Below are 27,805 nucleotides of genomic sequence, written 5' to 3'. Positions count from 1 at the left end.
AAACACACATGTTTCACATTACTGTAATCTGTTTGCACGAGTTACACTCTGCTGTGATAAACCTAAAACACTATTAGCACTTCTACTTCCCTATGATTAGAGTAGGCTACTATCAACAAAGTACAAATATAATGTAAATTCACCAAACACTACACAAGACCAATGTTGCAGACTGAAGAAACTCATTTATTTCTCAACGCGCCCAAAATGTTGACATGGAGGTTCATAATACTGAAACAAAATGTGAGAAAAAAAAAAAAAAAAAAAATGAGACATCGTCTCTTCGTCTAGCTGGATCTGACCAGAGAATTTCATCTACATCGCAGGCAATGTCGTCATTAGCAAAACACCTTGGAAAGAAACGTCTTGAATGACAAATCCACCCTTGCATTGCTGCTACCTCCATCTGGTCACAGGCCTCCTCCATGGATTGGATGAGGGGAACCTCAGCCTGGAAACGGAGGTCATATACCTTCCACCGCCAAGCTGAGAAAAACTCTTCTATAGGGTTGAGGAATGGAGAGTATGGTGGAAGATATAAGACGGTGAAATGTGGATGTTGCTGAAACCAGTTCTGAACCAGAGCGGTGGAAAGACACATGGTCCCAGACAACAATGTATTGCATATGATCGATTTACTGCTGTTATGTTGTGCAATTTGTCCAAGAATGTAAGTATGAGTGCTGTGTTGTACGGGCCCATATGGGCATGGCGGTGGAGGACCCCATTCTGTGTATTGGCTGCACAGAGTGTTATATTACCTCCACGTTGCCCTGAGACATTGACTATAGCCCTGTGGCCAATGATGTTTCTGCCCCTCCTTTGTGTTCTCATCAGGTTGAACCCAGCCTCATCTGCGTACATGAACTCATGCTGGATCTCCTCTCCATCCATTTGTAGAACTCTCTGAAGAACAGTATCAGGCAAATTTGTGTAGTTCAGTGTCGATCTAGTATATATATTACAGTACAATAAAAGATTATGAGACAGTATGCATGATCACACTGCTAAAGTGTTTCACCCTTTTTGGTATTGCGCTCGAAAGGCACTCGATAAATTTGCTTCATTTGAATATGGTTCTTTTTTAGGATGCGTGCCAGTGTTGATGTTGAGACCTGATGGATATTGTTGAATATGACGTGGTTATTGACAATGTTAGCTTGGAGCTGATTGAGTGTTATTGCATTGTTGGCCAAAACCATGTTTACGATCTCCCTCTCTTGCTGTTCTGTGAACATGGGAGTCTTTCCCCCTTGTCGTTCCCGACCTTCGTTCCATTGTGCTTTTTATAGGGCTTACACACCTGATTGGTGTGTCTACAATTAAGCAAACGAGTGTTTGCACACCTGATGACTGTGTTGAACTAATTGGTTGGACGGTGTGGTAATTTGACAGTCAGTGCTTTGTTATTGCAATGAAGTGACTTCATGATAGATTTTTGTGTGTAATGTATGTTAAGTGTGTTTAGTGTTTTGCAAATCACTGTGTGTAGAGTTTTGCAACAAGTGTGAGGTTGACAATGTGCTTATAGTTGTGCAAATATGGGCTGATGTTTTGCTTCTTGAGTGTAAGGTTTTGCTAATAGTGTACTACTTTTAATTTTAGTGTGGAAGCAATCCAAAAAACTGTAACAAACAGCTGCACAATATGTGCCACTTTTTACTTTTCCTCCTATAAGGGACAGCACGTGTGAGTGAGTTCTGTAGTGTGGATTGTTTAGGGAAAGATCTGGGTTCGGACACATTCAGAAATCCATCTAACTATAAGTTTCATGCTGTTCTGAGAAGTAGTCAAAGCAGCAACTCTGATATAGCGATAGGAGAAAACTCGATATATCACCCAGCTCTAATATATAACAATATCCATCCAAACATATGTATGCTTAACTTTCTGTGGATGAATTTCATTACATCTTTTATGACTTGTAAACACTAATCATTAAAGAAGATATCCTACTACCAGTAAACATGTAGCCCTTCTTATTAACAACTAGGTTATATTTAGCTACATGTAAATAATATTGTGAAACTGTTGAGGGATTATGCCTTGATGAACAATGAGAGGTATATTAATTACTGGTACAAGTATGATTGTCTGGTTCTTCAGTGGGTTCAGAGGTTTCACTGTAAATGTTTACATCAAAAATGGTGTAAATCTGCAGAATGTTTTTACATATGGATCATGTGTAATGTTTACAGCACAAAGAAAAAAAACATTCATAAAGTATAAATGGAACATCTTGCTGTGATTCTTCCATTCAGACCACACAGGATCCATGTGCCCCAACACTTTGTTATATGGAATCTGTGTACTTAGCCAATCGTTATCAATAAATCTTCATTTAAAATAAATCATCTATAGGTATCTATGGTGAGCACATCAGACAACATGTGATGGTGGATCAAGTCCTTTTTCTCTTTCTTTCTCTTCAGTGGCTTCGAGCGCTGCCCTCCAGCAGACAGAGCTTCAGTATAGTTTTTGGAGAGTGTCCGTACTGCAGCAAGGTAATGTGTGACTGACTATACTTACTGTTTGTTCAATATAGTTAGGTAGCATGGCTTTAGATTACTGTCCATTACTGTACACTTTACTTGGTTGAATAAACTATGGCGTCTCTTTCTATTCCAGCCCATCACAGTGAAAATGGCAGCTACCAAATCCTGAAGAGGGACCATCTCCACTTTAAGTGTTCATTTTAAAAAGATCTTCACACACGCTAACATTAAAGCACTAAAGAGAAGTAGAAAGCCCACCATCACAAGCCACGCCCACCAACTGGGAGCTCGGTCTGATTCATGTAAACCGTCCCAGTGTTTCAGTTCATTCTCTGCCTTTAAAGGGAACAACTCGTCATCCCATTTCCACCTGTGCTCCACCCCAGTCGTTCTACCTAAGGAGGGACTCGTCCACATGGCTTTTCTCTGGGGGGATGCTGCTCGTTGATCCTGAGTTCCTGAGATCACAGTCCGGTTGTCCTTCTTTCTGCTCCTCGTTTCAAAGCGCTTTTTTTCCAACTTTCTCTGCATGTTGTGAGAGATCTGTAACCATTTGGATGTAAGTAATAAAACACTCGGCACAAAGAATTCAAAGCAATGAGACACAAGACGGCAGGCTCGTGTTCAGGACCTCACACCTGTTTGGGCTGAGATCTGCAGTTTAATGGAGGACCTCTGAGGTAGCATGCAGAAATGGCTTTAGGTCTGTCGCTCCCCTCGTCTCTTCTGTCTTCATGAAGTGGCTCTGCCCTGGACCTTAGTGTTTTAACAGCAGACACAACGCTCTGCCAATAACCAAGAAAAAAAGTCCATTATGAAAGGAAGGTATGTGAACAAGAAATTATTACATCAAAGCTGCTTTTGTTTCGCTGCCACAAACCATGTCATAATGATATTTGAGCGCTATTCTCCCCTTTTACCTAAGTCAGTCCCTTTTCTCCCTCTAACGCACTGCTGAACCAGGAATAAGTGCAGCATTAAGGTGAACATTATATTGCACTAGAATTTAAGCCACACGGACTCGTGCGTTGTGTAGCTGCAGCTATGATCACCCCAGTTGTGCCTCAGCTGCTGCTGCACGATTAATTAAAACTCTGACAGACGCAGACTTCTGTCCACGTTGGTTACAGTGATTCAACTATTTTCATATGTCTAACGTAAAGTCACAGTTAAAACAACTAAATGGGCATGAGAGGATGGATACCAGAAACTGTTCTCACACATATTTAAATGAGGCTCATCTTTAGTTTGGACTCGCTCACATCAGCTCCATAAGGCTTTAAACAATGTATATTTATAAGTGTGTATTATGTAGGAAGCCACTGGTTCTGTTTCACTGCAAACATCTCTGTCCTCTGGATTAAAGCAGGACGTTCTGTGGGATCATTTCCTATATCTCCAGCACATCACACTTGGTCACGCTTTAGAGCAGGTACCGTATTGATGACAGATGTTTGACTGATGCACTGATCATTTATGAATGGAAGAATAAAATCAGGCTTCTCACAGATTTCAATGACATTTGACCCTAACCCTAAACAGCCCCAACAAAATGACATCACCGCCTCCTTTCCTTCAGTCCGCCTTCATTCACACAAATGCGCTTTTGGTCTACTTTTGCGCGGTGGGCGTGTCAGCAGCCTGGACCAGAGAATATGCACAGGAGAGAGGTGCTTAAGTCCAGACGGGATAATAGACTTCTTTGTGAATAGAAACAACATCCTGAGATCTTTATTAGTGGCTAAAACTATTAAGTGTTAGTTTAATGGTGGAGTGACAGCACCTGTTGGGGCTGAGGTTGAGTGAGAGGTGGTCCTCTGATGTAACGGCTGCTGATGGGATTCCGCTTTAATTTATTGTCGTCGTCTGAAGCCACAAGTTTGGGTTTCACAGCTTCACAAGCTTGTCCCACTTTCTGTGAACAGAATTATAAAAATAGATGATTACGTGCTCCTAACATTGTAGATGCTGATTGTCTCCATCCAGGAAATTTCTCATAAAGGAACCGTATATTTATTCAACAGCAGTGAATAGAGTTTCCAGTATGCCTATTCACAGGACTTTTTTCCACCTGACATTTACTCTCCTTGGTAAACCGCTGGTAAATGGCCACTTCTGTTTAACTAGGGATCAAACTGGCCAGCATGGAAATTAAATGATACGAGTAGAGGAAATCAGCAGCATAATTGGAGGCATCCTTGGCTGTGTAAAGTGTGTGTGTCATCAACTCTATCAAATTGGGCCGTTTAGAGGTGGCTTGCTGCTAACCCCCACCCCCGGGGGGTCAATAAGTGATTGTGGTGAATTGGAAGAAAATCACAGTCCTCCTCCAGTTGGCGACCCCATCACCTTTGGTTGACATGCTCATTGTGGACTGGGAGGAGTCAATGCGGGTTAATGCTCCTTTTTTCTAGTGACTCGTCTCTGTACTCGGAGGTCGAGAGACTCAGTGGCTAAAGAGCGAAGCTTGTTTGACTTAAATTCAAAAAACAGAAAAAGTATTTGCACATGTTTATTTCCTTCCTGTGCTCTTGAGGTTCTTAAAGTGGGGTACGCAAATTGTCATGGGGTACGGGAACATTTGAAGCTAGGATATAAATAGAGCAGCAGTCAAGAGCCTCCATGCATTGCCACAAACTACACATTGGCCTCTTAAATAAGCAATTTTATCATAAGAGCCCAAATATGATGAGAACTACATTGCTTTGCGCTAGCCAAACCGGCTGTCAGGACTTTGACGTCCTTTGCAACGACGTACTTTTGTAAAAATAAATTTTCAGCTTTGACAAACATGAAAACAGAATACAGAAAAATACTTTACATGGAGAACGATTAAAGACTCAAACTCTCTAAACTTCATCCAAACATTGCAGAGTTCTTTGATCTTCTCAACCTCACCCTTCTCATTAAAGGTGCAGCGAGTTGTATTTTACAGTTTATGATTGATGAATATATTGTATTACTGTTATATGTTCAATCAACAAATGTTTGGTAGATTTATTTTTCCCCAAGAAAAGAGAGTTTCTCACTGACAATGTACGTAGGCTAATTAATTAAACGAATCAAGTGATAATTCTGAATAAGATGTTTTATTGTGTGCTTACAGGTTCTTCTTCTTTTTTATTATTATATATTATTCCTCAACAGAATAGATAAAATTCAGAGACACATCTCACTCTAAAGCTGCATTGTATATGACATTACATTATGTTTTTTAACTGTGCAGGAATATGGGACTGCTGTACATCTATCATGATATATCTTTACAAACTGATCACAGGGTGCTGGTCTCACCTTTTCCCTGTTGCGGATTTCCTTAGTGCACTGCTCCTCTACAGCTCTCTGAGGCGCTGAGAGGTCCAGTTTTCCTGACGCAGTGCTGCCAAGCAGCAGCTTCAGATATTGGTAGTTGGGCTTATCTTGGTAGTCCAGGGAGTTAACATGCAGGAGGAACGCAGCCACCTCATCTGCAAATAAGAGAAACTGTCACTCAATGGGGTTTCCATCCAGCCAAACTTTAGAAATACTATGAAAGTGTAACATCAACATGATTTTTCAGGAAAAATTGAGTCCTAAAGCAGCAAAAGCAGGAAATCAGTGAAGGTCTTCCACAGCAGATAACAGTGGCTGCTCATGTATCTTCTCACGGTGGTGAGATTATGTGTTGGTGTCATCCAAAGTCATCCTTGATGCTGAAGCACAGACTGCAGGAAAACAACTCTCAGTGACATACACTAAGGTTTAGTTGATCCATACACTGGTTGTTATCTGTGGCAAGCAGCTGGGCTCTGCACCTAGAGTCTAACATACATCACACAGGTGTGACCTCTGCTTATATATGGAAAGATAAAAACACCACAAACTTTGAAAGGCATGTCAATGGTACAGCTGTGAAACTGCAGTAAAGTTCCGGCTGCTTCTCTGGGAAGCAAAGAGCTTAGGAAAATTACACATGTTGTTTAGGATGTGAGCGCCACTGTCTCATCTCATATTAAACCACTACTAGAGATGTTCAAAAGAAGAAAAACATTTTGTTTCTTTCAGTAAAACTCACGCTGTAAGAGCTAAAAACTCATCTACAGCTTCATTATTGACTCCATCTGTCACTATGGTAACTCCGTTATTTGGACTCAAAGTAAGGCCCCGTCCACAGGGAAATGGGCTGTAGACTAAATGGTCAAGTTTTTTGTCGTTTCCGCCTTGTGTCCACACAGCAAAGACGTTTTGGAAGCTAAATACAATAACTACTGAAAACGGGTCCCAGAGTGGGAAAGTCTGTAAACGGCAGCAGCTGGGGCGCCATGTGGACGGTGTATACACATACTCTGCAAATGATGATACCATAGCCCCACCTCTCTCTTAACCCACATGTGCGACCCCCCAGAACAACAGCAGTAACAATGGCAACAAAGCAGCAGCTCTACCTTGTCGTCGGTCCACAAGCATATCTCTTGTCATGTCTTTATCTCCATCTATTTCCTCTTTTCTTTCGTATGTCCTGTTTTTTCAAAACAAGTTTTATATGCATCCTCAGGTGTCTTCTTCTTCTTCCTCTGTATTTACGGCAGAGTGGATGCTACAAGGCGTATTACTTCCCTCTACTGGTCTTTATTGTAATGACTAGATCCTCCCGTACGTTCCAGTGTCATACAGGAACTGCAGCACAACCTTAAAAATAATCTGGTGGTTCTCTTTATGACCAAATAAAGAAGTAGAAAAAACCTAATCCAGACAGGCTTGCAAATAAGCCTTTTCACAGTCTGGAACTGTGCATGTGTGACCTGAGGGGGGGTCATAGGTCGAGAGGGATATAAACATCAACACTCGTTTGTAATGTTATTCCAGAGATCATTAGTGTTTTAATAGTGTTCATATTATTAATATTACACCTATTCAAACTCAAAGAGATGTCCAGGGCTTTCCGCTGATGCCAATTTCGGTCGATCCGAGCACTTTTAAAAACCGATGAAGCAGCTCAGCAGCAGTATTGAAGCAAGGCTTCACACTCGCTTCCACACAGGTGACCCCTGATGAATGAAAACCCAGACTACCTGGGTCTCCAGCGGGCGGATTAGGACTCTACCCAGGAATGATGCACATATCTGAGCACTTTTGTTAAACCGATGAGAGAAGCCGTATCAATGTGTCAGACCGCCTCTGTTTCCACATTCCTCTCCCAAGCTTTTAACTTGTGATTGTATTTACTTTATTGTTGTTGGTTTCTTTTTCTGACGTGTAGTTATTTTAATAACTGTCAAGTGTTACAGAGTTTTTGAAAAGTGTTAATAAATAAAATGTATTATTTTTATTAATGGGACAAGCAAGATTTCCAAGTGTAAAAAGGACAGTATGAGTTCTCACTTTGAAAAGGTCAATTTACGAGGTCCACCTGCACTAATCAGGTCCATGATTATTTTTATTAAGCTATTATTTTAATTCAATTTACAAATTTGAAAGAAGTGCACAAATGACAGGGTGATAAGTGAACAGGAGTAACGCCATCAGCTGAAACAGTTTGAAAAACTGAATTTTCAGCTGGTGTGCAGCATTAGCTTTAGCAGCTAACTCGGTCTTTCTGCCTTGGAGACTGATGCCGCGTTTATGCAAAAAAAACCTTTTAAGGAATAATCAAAATCTCTGTCAGACTCGCTTCCTACACCATCAGCCATGGTGATTTTATCCCTCTTGACCTTTGACCTAATGTGGAAGAACTGTGAAACGGCTTATTGCTGCTGCCTTTCTCTCGATTTCTTCTTCCTTGTTTCGGTGCATTTCTGTGCCAGCGTTCCAGCGCCACATAAAGGTCTGGTGTGTTTACTACAGTGTTTTCCACCTTTTTGTGTGGAAGCACACATAATTACCCGTTTTCCATTCATTTTCAATTGATTTATTCACACATTTGTGACGCAGTAGTTTTGGCCACACCTACTCAGGTGTAGCAGTGGCTCATTCCAGTGAAGAAAAGTAAAACCATTTATTCCAAGATGTTCATTATAGATTACGATGAAAATAATGGCGAGCCATTTCTAGTGATTGTTAAGTAGTGTCCTAAATATGGTAGTGCATGTTCAAATCCACCAATGTTTCCTTTAAATGGAGCTGGATTATCACTAGGGTTGGGTACCCAAACGTGACAATATGGCACTAGTTCCGACGTAAACGGTACTAACCAGACCGAATAAGAACAAACATTTTGGTCCCTCATTTCTTTCATTGCTATCCAACCTTTCCTCTTTGGGTCAGTCTAGTAATTTAATGCCAGCCGCAAATGTTGCATATCAAGTGTGTGCGGTTTCATTTTTAAAAAAAATACTCGTTTAAGTACGAGAACCGTTTAAAAAATACCGAGGAGGCACCGCCCTAATTACCACACCTGCTCTCTATGGTTCTGCTGTTTTACTCCTTGTTCAACTGGACTGACATGAATGTGAGCTCATGCTGCTGTGATATGTACTTTACCTGTGCTGGCTCCTTTCACTGAGAGCTGCTGGACTGACTCTGGAAGATTCTCCATAAGTCTGAGCAGGAAAATGACAAATGAGAGGGAGGAGGACAGAGTGAGACAAAATGTAGGCGTCAACAGGAAAATGTCCTTTCACCCTTAAATACTCTGTATTGTGTGTGTGTGTGTGTGTGTGTGTGTGTGTGTGTGTGTGTGTGTGTGTGTGAGAGAGTGCGTGCGTGCGTGTCTAGCTGTGCTAACATGTACAGAATGTGGTCATCTTATTTTGCTAATTGTATAAAGATACTCAATACTGGAATATTATTTCCAGAAGTTATCATGCATTCAGTATTATCAGTACTATAAACACCTGCAGAAAAGGGCCTCATTGGCCAAAACCGGATGTTAAAAACTTCATATTTTAAAATTTTTGCAGCAATAATACATGCCAGCTTCTCAAAATTGTTAACAAGTTGGTCGGGATTTCGGGCTCCAACTTGTTTGGGTCTTTAGTAAACAACTTAACATATGCCTCAACTCCCTGTATTTGATCAGCTATGAGCTATGTATATAGACTGTTCACATAACTAATGATTAGTCACATGTATGCATTGGTTCTTGGGTGAAAGTCTCTTGAAATCCAAAAAACACTTTTGCGACAGATTTTCTGTAGTGGATTTTCGGTATGTCCTGAAAATGTGTTGAAGTAACATGAAATGACTCATACGCAGTTTTATAATCCAGAACAAAATCGAGGAAGAGAAGGTGAAGGAATGCTCAATATATATTTACATGATTTAGCATTCTAAAATTTAAATATAACTCAAACTTCTAAAAGCAATTAAGACCAAAAATTCACTTACATATAAAGTTTGCATTTGCTTCTGCATGTTGTGTATTATTAATCCTTATCAACCCATTACGGTTTGTCTGTGATTCAACTGCATCCAGGTCTGGTCCCTGCGGCTGCTGTACTACATGTTTCAAATGTTTCCCTGATCCAGCACCCCCCTGCCTTTCTGCAACGCTGCATTACGGCACATTCAGAATTTAGGTGTGTTGAAGCAAGGAGACAAACCTGTGAGAACCTGGTGGTCCCTCAAACCTGAGTTTGGATAGCACTGCTTTAATCATTTAAATGAAGTGAAAAGGTTTTCTGTAGAGACTATGGTCACCTTCAGTGACCTTCAGTGTGCTTTGAACTCATACCTGGTCTTTTCCTCGTGGACCTTAAGAGGATACTTGAGCACAGCGTCCCAGGGAAGAGACCCAGACAGCCAGTGAAGAAGACAGAAACCCAGAATCTGGAGGTCACCACGACGGGAGTTATCTTTAAACAAACAAACAAAATAAGGGTCATGAAGACATTCTTTAATCCTTACATCATCCATTGATCCTTTTTCATTGGTTGCACAAACATCCAAACCTGAGTCTCAATTGGAAGAGAAAAACACTTCCATCTCAAAATGAACTGTTATAAACAGAGAAATTATATAACACACAAATTTGTGGATATGTGCAGTTTGCACTGTAAAGTTAAACCTGACAGAACAATTCTAGTGGCGCACACAATGATTCCTGAAGCACAAGGAAGATCAAGATGCATCCATTGTTCAGTGTATAAATCCAGCTGAGATAAGAATGCACGAAGGTCTGGATCCCTTCTTTCAATCCCGATAAGAACATTTTAGAAAATACAACTTATCATTAGGGCTGGACGATATGGACCAAAACCCATATCTTGATATTTTTCCTCAAAATGGCAATTTACTATATTAATCTTTTATTATATCTTTATATTATATTCATTTTTAACTCAATAGTCTTACCAAAAACTAAATTCTGAATTAGATTTGCTTATCGGAAAATGCCACACAGGCATATTTATTAACAAATAGCTTTGACTTTTGGCTTTTCTCCTCTAAGGGACAGCTTGTGTGAGTGAGTTCTGTATTGTGGCTTGTTTAGGGGAAGGTCTAGTATAGGGTGCACTCAGTAATCCATCTAACTGTGCTTTTCATGCTTTTCTGAGAAGTAGTGAAAGCAGCGACTCCTATAATGAGTATTTCAATACAAAATAAATTATAAAATAAAAATATATTGTTTTAGGCGATATTGTAATTTTCTGTATTGAATTCTCGATATATCTTGAATATCGATATATTGCCCAGTTCTGCTCATCATATCTATTAGTGGAAATGTATTGTCAAGCTGTCAAAATACACTGCTTAATTCCAGAGTCTAGGTACAGAGTTCCCACCCACACTTTTTTAAAATGATTTTTCAAAAGTTTTCCAAAAATTTCCATCACTTAGTTTTGACCCGTTAAGATCTATTCAAGACTAGGGATGTAACAATTAATCGTAAGGCAGTTAAAAATCGATTCATAGGTATCACGATTGACATCGATACTTTGAAAATTGAATCGCAGTACTTTTTTTAAACGGCATATATATATTTATCCCTTCTCTTGTCCAGCAGTGTACGTGGTGGGCGGAATCTGCTACTACTTTCTTTCTGGCCGCATTCTACTCTTAAATATGTTAATAAATGATTCCTTACCACTTTAGCACCAAAAGAATATCTGTAAAAGTCACGTTTTTCTATTAGCACTGTCTGCTAGCATAGCATCTCTTCTTCACTGCAAGAATTTATGCATGCCAACCGATCACTGGGTTACCAGCGCCCTCTGCTGGTCCAAACGAATATCTGACTTAAGTGAAATTACTGTTTTTTTTTTTGTTTTTTTTTAAGTCCAATTGTTAAAGCACAAAATACATTTTCAGTTGCACTTTTAAAAAGAAAAAGAACTATTATGCAGTTTTTAATTGTTTACTATAGAACCAGAATTTAAATTAATAAGCTTCTTCTTCATTTGTATTATTTCTTTATTTATTTCATTCAAGATTTATTTTTAGTTAAATTGCATTGTTTTGAATAGTTTATCAAGGGATTCTTTTGACAATGAAAAATAAAAGGGAAATAATACAGTATTTTTCAGTCATCGTTTGCCTACAGTCCCTTTTTGTAAAATAAATCGTGAGAGAATCGTATCATGAACCCAGTATCGTGAATCGAATCGTATCGGGAGTTGAGTGAATCGTTACATCCCTATTCAAGACCATTAGAGAGCAATAATGAGCGGGCCTTTTCCAGTGTACTAATGTAACAGAGGTCTGACAGTGTGGGACTAAATAAGGAGGGAGTTTAAGAAGGTAAGGGAAGGTTCGTTTTTTGTAACGTTGACCAAAAACTTGAGGTTTATTAATACTTAGTCCATCCAGAGGGGTCAAGCCCAGAGTATTAGCAGCTCAATACTGTAACAGCCAGCAAATGTCTGAGGATAAATTACCTATCGACTTACTCCATCAGAGACGAGAAATCTCCCTTAGCTGTGGCCATGCATTGATCGTCCTTTGCCAACAGTCTGGCCTAAACACCTAAAGCAGCCTCAATCCCATAGACCAGGATAACATGGCTTTAGTGATCTGCAAACCTTTGGGTGTAAATTTGTAATGTAACGTCTATACGAAGGCTCCTCTTACTCAACAGTCAACATGAATAAGAGGAACAAAATAAAACCATGTGTGTCTGAGCATCAACTCCAGAGCTCAGCATAGAATCCCTCAACTGCTCAGCGGGGAGTGGAAATGATGTAGGAAAACTGGGAAATTACAGTCCGGCATCATCCCATTCCTACATGGGAGAATCAGCAGCTCAACTTCAGATATTGCTTTTAGCTGACATACGTCATTATGGACCTAATACAATCCTTCTTTAGTTAAAGTGGAGAATACCATATGTCTGTGGTTTTGTTGTGAGTAATGTTTAAAGATGTACATTATAGGAAACACTGCAAATCTATCTCAACTCGTTGTTAGTGTATGTGTGGTTAAGCTAAGATAACAGAACTGAAGTTGTGATTTGATGTATTATTAAAAATCTTTAGATACTACAAATATATATATATATCTTTTGCAGAGTTTTTGGAGGCAAATTACGGTAAGAATGATGTAAAAACACTTCTATTCAACTGTCTACACAGGACTCCATATCCCACAATGTAATGTATAAAACTTTTCCAAAAAAGTCAATAAGAGAGTGTTTACAGTGAAGAAAACAAACTTTCGAGTAGCAATTTTAACCATTCTATTTTCTTTTTGGAGTAAATAATGTTATATTTGTTTATCTAAGAGGCATACATCATGATTTTATCAAATGAACAACCATGTAAAACTACATAGCCCCTCCATTAAAAAACTCCATTGTTCTTTTGCTCTATTTTATTATTATTTTTTGCTACTAGTTAATTGTTTGCAGCAACCCACCAAAACAAATTCATTGTATTGTGTAAACCAGGGATCACCAACCTTTCTGAAACTGTGAACTACTTTAGAGGTACTGAATAGTCCAAAGAGCTACCAGTTTGAAAATAACTTCTAAAATACCAAATGTTCATGGTTTCACTTTAATTAGAAGGTAAGATGATGAGGAAGGCTAGCAGTAACTTAAAAAGGTAGGAAATGTTTAAATTTCAACATGTAACATTATTTCTCCTAATTCATGCAATTGTTTAACTTTCATTACATTTAATGGAAAATGATCATCTTCCTATTTTCCTAGCTACTAAAAAACAACTTTTAACTAATTAGATAACATAACGTTATTGTAAAATGTAACAAATATGTCATATTTTACAAAACTCTACATTGTGTTTTTAAAAATATATCTTATATATCATATTAGATATAACATACCACAACCCATACACTCAATCTGCAACACTTAAAAACAATTGTCACAATGTGACTCAGTAAAAAGAAACATTTAAAGATGATTAATTTAAAACTAAAACATTATCACGTGCAGCAGTATTTAACTCTACTAAGTACTATCTACATCTGTCAAATGTATTATCTTTGTGAGTTTCAATCCTGGAAAGTAAAACAGATTTTAGATGGAGCTCACTGGTGACAACAGCTCCCGAGGACACCTCACATGGTCCATGTGGGCTACCTGGTGGCCACGGGCACCGTTGTTGACCCCTGGTATAAACTATACAGAGCAATAAACTGTTTCTGTGTATGATTTTTTTAAAAATACTGTGGGTAGCAGCTTTAAACCATGTAGAATCACCATTTATTAAACCACCTGCTACACCTACAGTACATTGTTCAAGCCATTGATAGCCTTTTATGCCACTGGTTGATGGTGTATTGTGTTTGCACTGATGTAAAGAATAGCATGTGTATACACACTCAGATAAACAGCTCTCAGAGGAGGCCTGGACATGAACACATACATGAGCCACATCTACATCAATACACACAGTACACATGCTCTGTACAGGCGTTAGACAGGAAGGTGACGAAGCGACGGTGTTGTTAATTATCTCCTTTTGTTATTCAGATTCCCTAAAGCTGCTGTAGTGTCACACTCTTAACCCTTGTGCTTCAGTCTTGATGTTCAGAGGCGGTCTTCAGTCCGCTGTCCGCCTACTGAATGGCAGTAATTACATCGTTTAGCTCTGGTTCAGAGTACTGCCACACGTGGCAAGTATTCTCCAGAGCTCACCATGGTAACGTGTCAACATCTTTAAGAGTTAGGAGGATTGATGAGGAAGTCAGTAACGGGTAGGTAAGGGTCCAGTGCTTGGTCAAATTTGTCAGTGTAAGGAACTCTAACAGGTAAATATTTATCAGGAAGGATGGCATTTTGTTCTTCTTAGCTATCAGATCCAGATAATAAAAGTTCTTCATTACTTTTTTTTAAAAATATGTTACTTCCCGTTTTATGAAGACAAATGTCTATTTCATTTGCATTTATTTAATTCAAACACAACCCTTCTTCCTATTCAAAGCACTATTAAAATTGACATGCCATTCCTTTGATATTTACTGCTGACAGGACACTTTCAGCTCCCTCTCTCATTTATCGATCAGTTTGATAGAAAGTGTGCTCCAGTGATTAGGCAGTGTGAGCCACGCTAACTCACAGTATTGAACCAGCAGGCATTGCAGCTGGTGGGTGAGGTTATCAGTGGCACAGGCCTCGCTCTAACCCAACATCAAAGCCTGTAATGAATGGGGGGATGAATACATGATGCAGGTTATGACTCCGGCTAATTAGGGAACTGTTAAAACAGAGACAGCACAGGGGAATTCAGCAGCAAGCGTAGATGTAGAATCAATGGTCAGCGAAGGGAGGGAGCTTGTAAGCAATTTCCAAGTTAATGTGTTCCCGATATCAGCTCAGCGGGGCAGAGGCCAGTGTGGCAGCAAGACTTTTTATACATATTGACAAATCAAAAAAAAAAAACATGAGTATACGTAGATGAGCAGGAGCGCATTCACGACCAAGATGAACAATACGCTCTAGAACCAGTGACGTGCAGTCAGGGTAGGCAAGGTAGGCAGTGCCTACCCGAGGGTGAATTGATAATTTGATTATTTGTTGTAATTATAATGTAATTATAAATTATTTATTTTTCAATTTCCGATAGCCTACAGTACCTATAAGTTTGAAGGTGTCAGCATTTTGTGCTTTTCATAGCCCAAATGACTAAACATCTCTATTTCCTGGTACGGCAGAGACGCTGCACAAGTCTCACTCTGCTGTAAGGCAGGAGGTGGAGCCAGGAGGAGGCCACACCCTCTCCCAAAGGCACAATGCTGCTCTGCCTCTGGCCCCATAGCGTGTTTATGTGTTTGGGCATGCCCGGTCAGTTCCCCAATATGAAAACCATTTAAGTAAAAAGGCAGCTCTCTACACTGCCTTTGGATGTAACTGTGCTATGCTAAATGCTATATGTAAGTTCAGAGTGCATTAGTAAATTGATATAGCGTGGCCTGCTACGTTCTCTAGCTAGTGGGCGGGTTAACACTACAGGCAGGATGACAGCGCTAGAGACAATAAAGACATGGTCACAACATTGTTTTGAGGAAAAACGACAGCTTTTAAAAGATGGGAGACCAACACCTGAGTTACCAGAGCTTCAGCAAAGGTAAGGTCAGAAAATGTTTCGTATTTTCCACAATGATTGGTACAAAAGGAAGGACTGGCTTTGTGGATGCTCCTCACTGAGGCTGTTCTGAGTTGTTGTTGTCTTTTTCTCCATGTTTCTGTGTTTCCAACACAAACAACGAATGCGCTGCCGTGTCATGAGATATATCTTGTTGGGAGAGTATGGAGGCTTTAGTGAATAATTGTTTAAGTTTCTTTAATGGTGTTTTACGATGTTGATTTTGTTTGATTAACACTTGCCAGCCCAAACATATGAAATTGATAACGCCCTACCAACCCAACCCTAGTGCTCACGGCATGTCACTGATTAGAACAAATATTGAAATGCACATTTACATGACTAAGATTTGGAAATAGATAAAAGTGAATGATCAGTCGGCTCCTGATTGGAATTTTTTTTTTAGTTTTCAGTCACACCTATGCGACTTTGTCTGGCAGGGCTACAGACACCGGATGGTACGCTGGCTGCACAGGAAGGAGGGCGACATGGGACTGAAAGAAACAAGTTCTTCAGGGATTGCGCGGTGGAGTTTAGAAGCTAATCGTAGCGGTGTGTGACCACCGGGAGCTGTATGACACGGCCTGTTATTTTACCCGGGACCAGGACCAGGACGGATTTGGCATGGAGGAGAATCAGCGAAGAGGTGGGAGAAGCAGGTAAATGTTCTCTCTGTAGTTTTCATCTTTGAAAGTCGGCAGTGAGCAAGGATAGCATTAGCTAATGATAGAGTTAGCCGCTAACACCAGCTTTTTTCACTGATGGTTTATGAGAGGAAAAAAAGTCAGGAGAAGCGTAGTGGGTCAGCTGCAGGTACATCCAAACGGTGGAAATACTCTGTGGTCATGTCCTTCGTCGACCCCTTTGTTCCACCGCGAGAGACAAGCAGCAACATGGGGCAGGGGGTTGAGAAAGACAGGACCGCAAAGTATGGTCAACCATCAGAGACTGGAGGTTTGTTTATCAGTGCAGACATATAGAAATATATACCAGGTTAATACTCAGGCCTTTATGCATCACAGGGCTTCTTCTAGTGGGGGATCTAAATCTAGTATAATGATTAAAAATGTATAGTAATGCATTTCATATATTGTGTTTGCTGTCACTCAGAGGTAAACAATCAAATGAGTGATGGAGAAGGAGAGGGAGGGAGAACAGATAGTGCTCAGGGAGCAGGAGAAGATGCTGAGGGTGATGATGGTGCTGCAGCAGCATCTACTGCAGAAACAAGTGCAGCCAAACCATCTGATATGAACATGACAGAAGTTGTTTTGCATTCTGTTATAAATCAAATGTATCTATAAATGCTTGGTATATCAGTGATGACAATGTTGATCATTACCTAATTTAATGTTTAATTAAAATATATCTATGATCTTATTTAAGTAACAGTGACTTGATAAGCTATTAATATATATATATATATATATATCATGTGTTTGTTTTGTTTTTTTAAGGAAAAAGAGCAAAGAAGAGGCCCAGCCAAGACCCTCCAAGAGAGGTGGAGCAGCTTATCCTACAGACCTTCAGGAGACCACCTCCTTACCACCAGCTCTGACTGAGGATGAGACGTTGTTGAGAAGCCTGCTTCCTATCATGCAAAAAGTGCCACCAGAATTTAGGGAACGTTAAATTTCAGTTATAAATTTCTTTATTATCACCCGGTAACACTAAATTTGGAAAATTTTAATTAGGTTTTGGATTGGGCTGGATGGGCTGGGGTGGGCGGCACTCTTTGCATGGCAGGAACCACATTGTGAATAGTTGTTTATACTAGTTTGTTTATTATGTATGTATTATAATATTGAAGTAAATAGTTTGTTTAAAATTGAGGTATTATGTTAATGTACATGGTGTTCTTTCAGAATTGTTGATTAAAAACACATTTTGAAGTGTACTTTTGCTTTCTTTTTAATTTCTATCGATGCATCTTAACAGCAATGCGTACACCACATCAAGGTTATATATTTTGTTCATACAAGAATATATAGTTTCCTCATATTGATTCTCTGTCAGACCTTTAATGCCTTACATTAATTTCAGAGGTGAGGTTTCTTGGATTATTTCTTTCTGGTTAAAAATGAAGCTGACAGACGTTTCTCTCCCCATTCTTCCATATTTATTATACACAAGTTAATACAGTAGGAAGTTTTCTCTATAGAAGTATGTGGTTGGCTCTTAAAATAGTCGTTTTGGGTGTGCTGGTGCAATATGTCTAGCCATGGAATAACTCCTGCCGAGAAGTACGATGTGAAGACCTCTCATCCATAGCTGTTAGCTGTGGTCCTGAAGGAGTCACCTGTGGCCAGATGCCTGCACAGTGAACAACATGGAAAAGCTCAGATCATTGATAATCAGATATATATAATGTGGGTGTGTGTACGTGTGCATAAAAGGTGGAGAGATTAGAGAGAGAACAGGCCTTATCTCCCAGAATGTGTTGCTAGATGACAATAATTAACAGTAGTAAATAACTAATGATTTATGAAATCTTAATATGAGTTAAAAACAAAAAATATTATTAATAAAACAAGCCTTATCTTCCAGAATAGGTCTCAAGAGGACAAAAAATAACAATAGTAAATAATTTATTATAATGATTAACTTTTATTTTAATTGTAATATATTTATGATAAAAACAATAATAAAGCAGGCCTTTTCTCCCAGAATAGGTATCTCCAGAAAACAATAATTTTAATAATTCTGCTTTTAAATTCCCTTGGGATTAATATAGTATCTATCTTTATTGTGCATGTGAGAGATGTGTCTGATGAATCATAACATCTTCAGTTGCTTATGAAACTTACCGGAGACAGACAGACAGTGGTTCGGCTGCAGAGATGGAGCTCCGGTAGTTGGTATCCTGCCAGGACATTCGTGGGCCAATCCGACCCAGCAGGTCGTCGAATCGGGCGTTGGTCATCCACAGGTACCGCTGGAAGAAGTCATCATCCAGGCGTAGCTCCTGAAGCAGGCACTGAATCTCACCGTGTTGGATATGGCGCTGGTTAACCTGGTGAAGCCAGGAAAGCTGACGTTTCTTCCCCTTCCAAAGGTAAGGAGCAGTGAATTGACGGGGGTCCTCCATAGTTGATGGTGGAAACAAACAGAGCCTGGTTGTCGCCTTTTTGGGAGTCTGGTGGGTGGAGCTTCGCTTCAGACGCGAATATGAAGCAAATAGGGAAACATTTTTTGATCCTGCGAATCCTGTAGAAGGTTTCGCGCGATAGACACGAACGGTCCCGCAGAAAACGTGTGGTGTGAACGCAGCATTATCATTCAGAAAACGCTGATGGACAGACCAAATCCTATACTTTCAATCTCATTATTTAAAACAATAAATTTCTCAAGCACTTCTTTTCACCTATAGTATAGAACTTACCAACTCCTTTGTGGGCATCAATGCTGGTGTACTCTATGGTTCCATCCGGGCTTTTCCTTGGTTTCTCCTTGTATTCCTTGTGGACTCCTTTGGGACAGTATCTATAGGAGAGTCCATAGTCTACCAGGTACACCTACGAGACACAACGAGTGGCAATATAAAAACAAATGAGGGGAATGTTCCTGTTTAAAGAGACATCTCATTAAGCAAAGCAGAGCAGACGTTGGACAATTATCACAGGTCTCCAGTGGACTGACCTGTTCAGGCCCTCTGTGACTTAGCACCAGGTTGGCAGCTTTAATGTCGGCGTGAACATATTCGTTCTCATGAATATACTCCAGTATATCCACCTGTCAAAAATAAAAAAGGGGGGGAAGCTATTATGAGCAGACTGTTTAGACAGACCTAATTACAAATGCCCCAAAAATGAAGCAGTGATTGTGTTAGTAATAAAGAGGGATCATCATCTGTTAACCTGGTCTATTCCACCAGCTGAGCAGCTGGTTCTTCACTTGCACACTTTGTGTAGGCTACACAGTAATTATTGACATTATTTTCTCACCAGCCTGTGGCCAAGCTGAAACACCGTTTCCTTCTTTAGTCTTCCTCCATTGCGCTCACAGATTTTCTGCAGGTCACTGCCAAGTCGTTCCATGACCATAAAGCGATAACTGTGTAAGAGTAAATAATAAGTTAAATATCTCTATCATAGAGCATTACAGGGATGTCTGATACTAAGGTGTATACTCAAACTTGTAAAAAATGCCATCATTCATATCTTTGGTAAAACAAATGTCCCTAATTCCACTGGAAAAACTTAAGATACAATAGATCCAAATTTAGACAGAAATGTATTGATACAAGGTCACCATTTCTAGAACTCACCATCACTCTTTATTTTCCTCCAGCTGTATAAATGTAATTTTCTCCTTTTGCAATTTCAATTTTATATCAAAGATCCATGGGTACTTATGTATGAACCTGTGCACAAGCCGTAATCAATGTATGTGTTCTCAGCTCAATATGTATTCTTGATGCTGTGCATCTAGGCTTCTGCTACATTTTAGTGTGTCAAATGATCAATGAGTGGTGCCCTATGGGAACATTGACCCTTCTTTTGTTTGTAAGATATGCTTGTTTTTTTTTTATCTCTTTTGTTATTCCCAGGTGTCAGGATGAAGGGTGGGATAGGGTGTGTTTTGTTTTGTATGTATATGTTTTAACACACTGTTGCTCTGTATAATGTGAAAAACTATAAATAAAGTTGAAGAATGAAAAACTCTCATGGCCCCCCCATTGCAACAAAATAAAAAAGTGACCTTTGAACAATTCTTAAAATCTCATAACAATAACTTCAAATTTGTAATCACATAATTTAGAACATTAATAAAGATCTTTGGCAAAGCAATTCTACCCAAATCTGAGTACTCAAACTCATTCTGAATGAGTGCTATCTGGACATCCTTCAAATATTACAAGTTAAATTCTACTGTATTAGTACTCAAGAGGCCAAATGTGCTTTTCAGAGATGCAAAAAGAATGAGTGAAGAAAGACAAGCTTTCCAATATGAGAATAACCCAGTAACTTTGTACTGCCCTCATTCCTCACAGTCAGTTTGATGCTACAGCACAGTTTCACACAAACCATTTCAAGAGCAACACTAAAACCACAACAACATTTTACATTTAAGAAAACTTTTATTTTGTTCCTTAATTAAAACTTTAGTTTGCATGTTTGTACAGACAGGAACACTTCTGATTAAAGATTTATATTACCTGGAGACAACTTTGTGCAGTTTTGTTTCAATTTTCATTAAGCAATAATCATCAGTACAAACCAAGTTGACATTGTTGTTATACATAAACAGAGTAGCCAGACATTCAGCCAATCTGTTACTAAACTATTTCACCTGACACAGCTGGGCTTCGTTCGTACCTGAGGCCGTTGTACTCAGCCAGTCCTGAGCCCAAGAATGCAGGAATACCCAGCACGTCCAGTTTCCTGCTTGCCTTCCACTTTTGCACTTGAACAAGACGAGAACAACAATGAGCGATAAGCGTGAGAAAGACGCACAAATGGATGCTGAGGAGGTGACTTGAAGGCTGGCTTCTGGCACATGAATAAATGCAGACATGCAAACACCAAAGGTGTGAAAAAGGTGACAAAAAAATACATCTTACAGGATCCTCTCCCAGAGAATTTGTTTTGATCTTAACACTTCAAGTACACTAAGGAAAAATACACGATTTTCTTCAAGCAAAAAAAACATGTATTCACGCCACTCAAGTTGTGGCTTGTGAAAAACAACAAAAATATATGTAAGAAGAATTGTGATGTTAAAGTAAAAGTACCAAACATTTGTACAGTAATTCATTTTGTTACTTAACACCACTGCTGCTGAGCTACTGGTTTTATTGTCCTTTTAACAGTTTCCATCATGTGCCTTTTTTCTTTCCTCTTTTGCTCTGGACAAGCCTCTCAAGCTTTCTTTGTTGATCCTTTCTCCACTGCTTTTGCTTTGTTCTCAGCTGCACTTTCATCGTAGGGTTCTTTCTTTACTTACTTACTTTAAATCTTATATTGCTAAGTGCTTTGAGTGACTTTGATGTATTCTGTGCTATATAAATAAAGTTGAATTGAATTGAAATAACTGACAAACATTAACAGGACTTACATAGGGCACTATAAAAAACATTTTATTTTTTTTCCAAACTCCATAATTCTGTGTTTTCCACATTGTTATATTCTATTCTGTTTTTTTTTTTAAAGAACATTCATCAATTTTTTTCAGAAAATATTGTTTTTCAACTCCTATGAGTAAACAAAATGAATTAAAAAAAAAAAAAACATAATTAAACAGAAATGTATGTCAAAATAAAATGCAATTTATAACCACATGAAAGCTCCAATTGAAAGGTAGGTATAGATTGTACTGACATGGATAAATCTTACTGCTCCTTTTTAATTATTTATAATCATACGTCATATAAAGATGTATGAATGACAGCAGCATTAATGTCACCCAATTTCCTCTCAGCGATCAATGATTTACTGAATCAAAGTTCAAGTTGATCAAAGTTACTTCACCACCAGGGGCCAGAATGTTAGAAGCTACTGTATCAAGTTATCATGAACGTACAATGTTTCAGACTCTACAATCTCTGGAATCAGTCTGGTCCACAAAAACACACACCTTGTTCCCACAGATCTTCTGTAGCACTGATGAGACATTCATATTAAACACTGAGTAGGTGAAGCTGACGGACCCTGCTCAGCACCTCCCTCACTGATTGTAGCTTCCCCAGGAATGGGTGTTAATGAACATTATGTCACTTTCAGTGGTTTACATTTTTAATGGCCGATTAAGTGATTCATTAACATCTGCGTGTTTTCCCGGCCAAGTGACACCGGTCCAGTGACCTGTTCCAAGCAGGTCACAGCGCGACCACTGAGGGCTATGCGCTCACATATTAGTCCGCCGTGGAGTAATATGTAGAAATTACAACTGTTTATGTACGCTAGATGTGTGTGGAATGAATCAAACCTCCAGCGTGCAAGGAGCAGTAAACACCCTATGACCCCCCCGATTCCCCCCCCCAAGCAAAAAAACTCATCGGATCTATACGATTCACATAAATTACCTATTTTGTACGGTGGCTGGGAAGTGTCAGGTGAATGCATTTACAGAAATGAACACAAATGCAAAAAGGTCACAACACTAATGCAAAATGGCCACAACGGAAGTGTTTTCGACATATTATAATCCAAAGTGTTCTGAGTGGACAGTGAATCTCTTCTCCTTCTCCTGACTGTAAATGAGCTTTAGAAATACAGGAGCGTGACACTGGACTTCAGCCAATCAAAGATCTTTCTACCAACAGGGCGATCCCATAAGCTGTTTTAAGCATTACTAGCGGCTGCTCGAGCCACTCGTCAAAACTTGCACGTTCCCGAGCTGAGAGCAGGGAAAATCCCATTGCATTATATTCCAGCTGAAGTCTCTAATGTGGCTTTTGGCACAGCAGTTACACGGCAAAGCAAGAGGAAAGAGGAAGACAGAGGTGGAGAAGCAACAAAATAAAGGCACAAACGTGCTCGGGAGGAACCCTGTCCGCGGAGTCGGTGTGCGCAGCAAAATGCGAGCGATCCACTGTCAGTCAGCGCAGTCCGCCCCGAGTCAGAGAGAGAGAGTGAGAACAGATGAAATAAATAGCTTATTAAAAATTATCTAAGGTGGAAGGAACAAATCAAATGCAGTGTGGACGGAGTGTGTGTCTGCTCTGCTGACTGTGTTTGAGGAGCAGCTGTGACTCTGAGCCTCTTACTGTCCTCACAGCAGTGAGTGATACATACTTTCATGTCTCTAAAACATCAGAAAACGCTCCAATAGCACAAGATAAAGTTCCTACATTTGTTACTAGTTTTTATGGAGAAAACAGTCACAACTAGTTCATGCATGCAGAGTTTCATTCAGGATGGGAGGGGGGAGAGCCTCAAGACTCTACAAACCCCAGCTTTAAAGTTTAAATTACAAGTTTAAAAGTTAACTTATAATTTGTAATAAGTACATTAGTTTACAAAATTCTATATGAAGGGTTAGTTGTGTTCTTTTACAGTAGAGTTAATAGGAGTAGAGTAAAACGGGACGAGCGTTTATCCGGCAAAAATTCACTAACACGACCCAAACCCATTGTCTGCTACTATTGATCAGATAGTCTTTATCACACTAAGGCACTTGCATCTCAAAGACACAATAAGCAGAAAACAAAGCAGTAGACCTGGCTCAAGGCTTGATGGCGACCATTTTTTCTGGCTCTACATCAGATTAGCAGGTGGTTAGGGGCTCAGCGGAGGCCAAGGTATTATTACGAGTGAGTGGCTTTCCCTCCCTCGCTCCTCTCCAAATAAAGGTGTTGGACTGAGACAAGGGCCTGAGTCCAACTGTGGTGCATGTTTGCTTATTATTAATTACAGTGTGGCACACAGTGTCTGCAGCTACTTCATCACTCAAATGCTCTTGTGCTCTAGCGAGCTGCCGAGATGGCGACTGGTTGGCGTTACTCACTGCTCTCTGGTTTGGCTGCCCTCTGGTAGAACTTCAGCTCTGTGAACAGGGGGCCGTTCTCCTGGTACTCCTAAAAATGCAAGCACATGGGATCCATGATTTCATTATCACTCATTACTCCAGTTAGGAAACATTAAAAATGTTAATCAATGTTAGAATGCAAATGGTATAATATGCTGTTTATCTAGGATTAAATGTTTGGAGTTAGGTAAGTAAGACAGTAGTTCAGTTGTGTAGTGGTGAAGACCAAAAAATATGCACAAAAAGAACCACCAACAAGATTTTGTCCAATCCTAAACTAAAGAGACTAAGTGGAATAAAGCAACGTCACAAAGACAAAAGAATGTACGGGGTGTGATGTATTCATGTGTAAAATAAATTCCTATAGACCTGCAAGAATAATATTGTGGAAAATACAATTATCTCTAGTTTTCACACTAATTGCAGTTTCAGTGTCAGATAACACTAGCACACCATGATCTGTGATGCACGTAGCCACATGGATTCTGGCTGTGTGGCATTTCCTCCCCCTCCACTTAAGATTGTGATGGAAGTTTGGATGCAGTTACAATTTAAGCCACAAATATTAATAATATTGCAAAAGAGACTAGCAGAAATAATCTAATCTACTGCCACTGTCATCAAGAGGTTTTCCATTCTATTTTCATTCTTTTTATTTTGCCTTAAACTTTGGATATACCAGCTCATTCAGTGAAGCACTGATGAAGCTCAGACTTCATTCCACTTTGGTCAGTCTGTTGTCAAACTATTTTCATACTACGTACAATGTAAATAACAGGTGAACTAAACATTCATCTACACGCAGGAGGCTACATAATGGAGTCCAATGTGGCAAAATAATATAGAATTCGTGTTAGTTAAATCTGTTACATTCTCCTTCAACAAATAAGGCCTTTCAAATTGAAAGTATGCTTCATCTTTCATGTTATTGCTTATGTGATGCAGCATTTACAGTAATTACTGCTATGATAATAATGATGATGATATATATATATATATGTGTGTGTGTGTTTTGAAGGAAAAATACCCCAAAAAAAAGAAAATGTAGAACATCACAAATTTGTTCATAATAAATAAATAATAATAAATTATTTTCTGATGCAATGGTTATTATATGCTTTTATGTTACTAATAAATTACAATTTTTTTTTTTTTTTAAATTACAAAAAAGTGGTGAAACAGCCTCAAAGTCGGGGTCTAAAAAAAAGACAATAAAAAATGATTTTATATCCCAAGAAAGAGTGACCTTTATACTATAAATTAAAACAGAAATCTGATTTTTTTCTTACATTCTAACATGCAGTGGGCCAATGAAATCCCAAAATTATTTTATCAGATTTCAAGAGACTGTCACCCAGAACCAATGCATTTACTGTATGTCACTAATCATCAGTGATGTGAACAGTCTATGTGCATAGCTCAAAGCTGGTAGAATTACAGGGAGCTGAGACATATGCAAAGTTGTTTACTGAAGGCCCAAAAATGTTCCAGTCCCAACCCCAGACAAACCTTTTACCAAATTTAAAGAGCCGACATGTCCACCAGATAGGATGTATAGCAAATATGTTTGGTGGAGCTGTATTACTGTACCAAATGTCAGTTTCCTATGTGGTGTAGTTCCTGAGATAACGAAACAAAAATAAGGATGGACGAAAATAGACAAATACACGCCTCACTAGAATTGGCCATATCTCAAAAAGTATTCATCTGATCAAACTAAACTGTACAGTGTGCCTATTGAATTAATTAGGAAATAACTGGTAAATATTTCAGAATTTTTTGGGATCAAAGTGTGAGGGATGTCCCAAAAATGTTTTGAAATGACATGGAATGACTCAGACAGGAGAATAGGGCCCCTTGAGAATAAATCATGTAATTTACAGTGGCATAAATATGTTTATATCAATAACGAATTACAATTTGCCGTTCCATATAGTAGCAGAATGCAAGAGGACAATGAATGTGTTCTAAGCATGTGATAGCCACATATGTGCAGTAGATATGTACTCACCACTTTGATGACAAAGTCACTGTCATCTGCAACAGGTCTGCCTGTGTCCTCAGCGGCTTCAAGATGGCATGTGACAGAGTGTTAGAGTTAGATTTATTGTTTGTATGTTTATCTGAGTGTAGGCACTATTTACTCATTACCGAGATAAATCAGTCCACAGCCACCTTCACCTATCATCCTCCCCAGCCTCCATTTCTTCTTCATCATGTCTGTAAGTATAAAGCCCTCTGGAAGTGGCTTGGGCAATCCATTCTTCCTTGGTCGTGGCATCATATATACTGTAAATAACAGATCAAAATATTAGATGTTCTTCACATGATATAAAGCCAGATGCGGATCACAAAAATAGCACTGTCCCATGGACCGAATCAATCATAAACCAAGTAAGAGACATTAAACAAATTAAAATAATGTTTAAATTATTTCATTCTGTGCAGTTAAATAGGTGGTTATTTGTAATACGCTTAGAGGATGTATTATAACCATCTAAAAACAGACTACAGTTTTAACTGGAGAAAACCACATTTAATAATGTTTGTGGTGCCGGTTATTACAGGTTATTAGGAAAATACATCAACTATCTAAAACTGCTATGAAAATAAATACTGTCAGTATCATGTTATGGAAGCCCGACTATGGAAAGTCATTATTACGAATTACAAAGTCCGAATTTTGAGAAAAGTCATAATTATGAGATAGGAATTCATATTTATGAGGAAATTATTTTATAAAGTTGCAAAGGAAGATAAAAAAATGTGACAGAATCATTTATGACGTAGGTAAGCGTGCATGCAGGAACATTTCATAATCCACAGAAAACCCTCCGTGACGCCATTAAATATCCCTTTAACAAATGTAATTAATTATTATTTAAAGTGTAATTAAAAATGGTAACAGTCAGTGTCGGTAGACTGCAGCACATGCTCAGTTTGTATCTCATAATTGTGACATTACCAACTCGTAATTTTGACTTGCTGTGGTGATTTTTATTTATTCTTTAAGTGGCAGAAACGGGCTTCCATAAACTTATGTCGACTACACAACATAATTACATATCAATATTTTAATTAAGTTAGCTGCAACACAGAGACGATAAAAGGACAATAATAGTCGAGGTGAAAAAAACAAGTTACAAACTGAAACTGAAACCGAGCAGAAATCATAGCCACTATTCAGACAATAAATGAGACTCACGGGCTTTGAAATGTATCGAAGACAACCGTCGGTTCCACCGTCTGCTTCAAATACACTGTAAATTGCAGTATTATCGTAAATAACGTGTTATCTCTTTCAATTATTTACTCTCTGAGTAAAGAAGAGTAGAAAACAAAGCCGTTTTACTTCCTCATTACTGTCCCGCCCACTGT

General features: G+C 39.0%; 2 protein-coding genes across 4 annotated transcripts in view; one reads left to right on the top strand and one right to left on the bottom strand.

The window, feature by feature from the left end:
• Positions 1 to 3,087, top strand: part of fancl (FA complementation group L) — a 48,790-nt gene extending 45,703 nt beyond the window's left edge. For both annotated transcript variants that reach the window (XM_028468174.1, XM_028468173.1), the window contains 2 exons: positions 2,433 to 2,504; positions 2,629 to 3,087. In XM_028468174.1, coding sequence (XP_028323975.1) covers positions 2,433 to 2,504; positions 2,629 to 2,664 — 108 coding nt within the window. In that variant the 3' untranslated portion in view covers positions 2,665 to 3,087. The remainder of the gene's footprint in view (positions 1 to 2,432; positions 2,505 to 2,628) is intronic.
• LOC114476563 (serine/threonine-protein kinase VRK1-like) lies at positions 667 to 27,805 on the bottom strand. Of its 2 annotated transcripts, XM_028468171.1 has the most exons (14): positions 27,633 to 27,805; positions 26,579 to 26,716; positions 26,439 to 26,494; positions 24,407 to 24,476; positions 21,277 to 21,364; positions 19,903 to 20,011; positions 19,598 to 19,690; positions 19,341 to 19,473; positions 10,147 to 10,267; positions 8,955 to 9,013; positions 5,790 to 5,962; positions 4,279 to 4,410; positions 3,134 to 3,280; positions 667 to 3,038 (listed from the first exon to the last, which is right to left on the bottom strand). In XM_028468171.1, exons 2-14 carry the CDS (start codon positions 26,709 to 26,711, stop codon positions 2,691 to 2,693), a joined length of 1,662 nt encoding a protein of 553 aa, XP_028323972.1. In that variant the 5' UTR covers positions 26,712 to 26,716; positions 27,633 to 27,805; the 3' UTR covers positions 667 to 2,690. The 2 variants fall into 2 exon arrangements, with proteins under 2 accessions (XP_028323972.1, XP_028323973.1); XM_028468172.1 differs by lacking the exon at positions 667 to 3,038 and having other exon boundaries at positions 3,114 to 3,280.

The sequence above is a fragment of the Gouania willdenowi genome, chromosome 15 (genome assembly GCF_900634775.1).
Source record: "Gouania willdenowi chromosome 15, fGouWil2.1, whole genome shotgun sequence".
Lineage (NCBI taxonomy): Eukaryota > Metazoa > Chordata > Actinopteri > Blenniiformes > Gobiesocidae > Gouania > Gouania willdenowi.
The sequence above is the reverse complement of the archived record's forward strand: the minus strand, read 5'-3'. Positions and strand labels throughout refer to the sequence as shown.

Bases quoted from the DNA above. Each gene is read 5' to 3' on its own strand.
- LOC114476563 (XM_028468171.1), bottom strand. From the start codon at position 26,711: ATGATGCCACGACCAAGGAAGAATGGATTGCCCAAGCCACTTCCAGAG. The intron at 26,495-26,578 runs GTAATGAGTAAA...GCCATCTTGAAG, and splicing joins CTGTGGACTGATTTATCTCG to CCGCTGAGGACACAGGCAGA. The intron at 9,014-10,146 runs GTATGAGTTCAA...TTTCCTGCTCAG, and splicing joins GTCCACGAGGAAAAGACCAG to ACTTATGGAGAATCTTCCAG.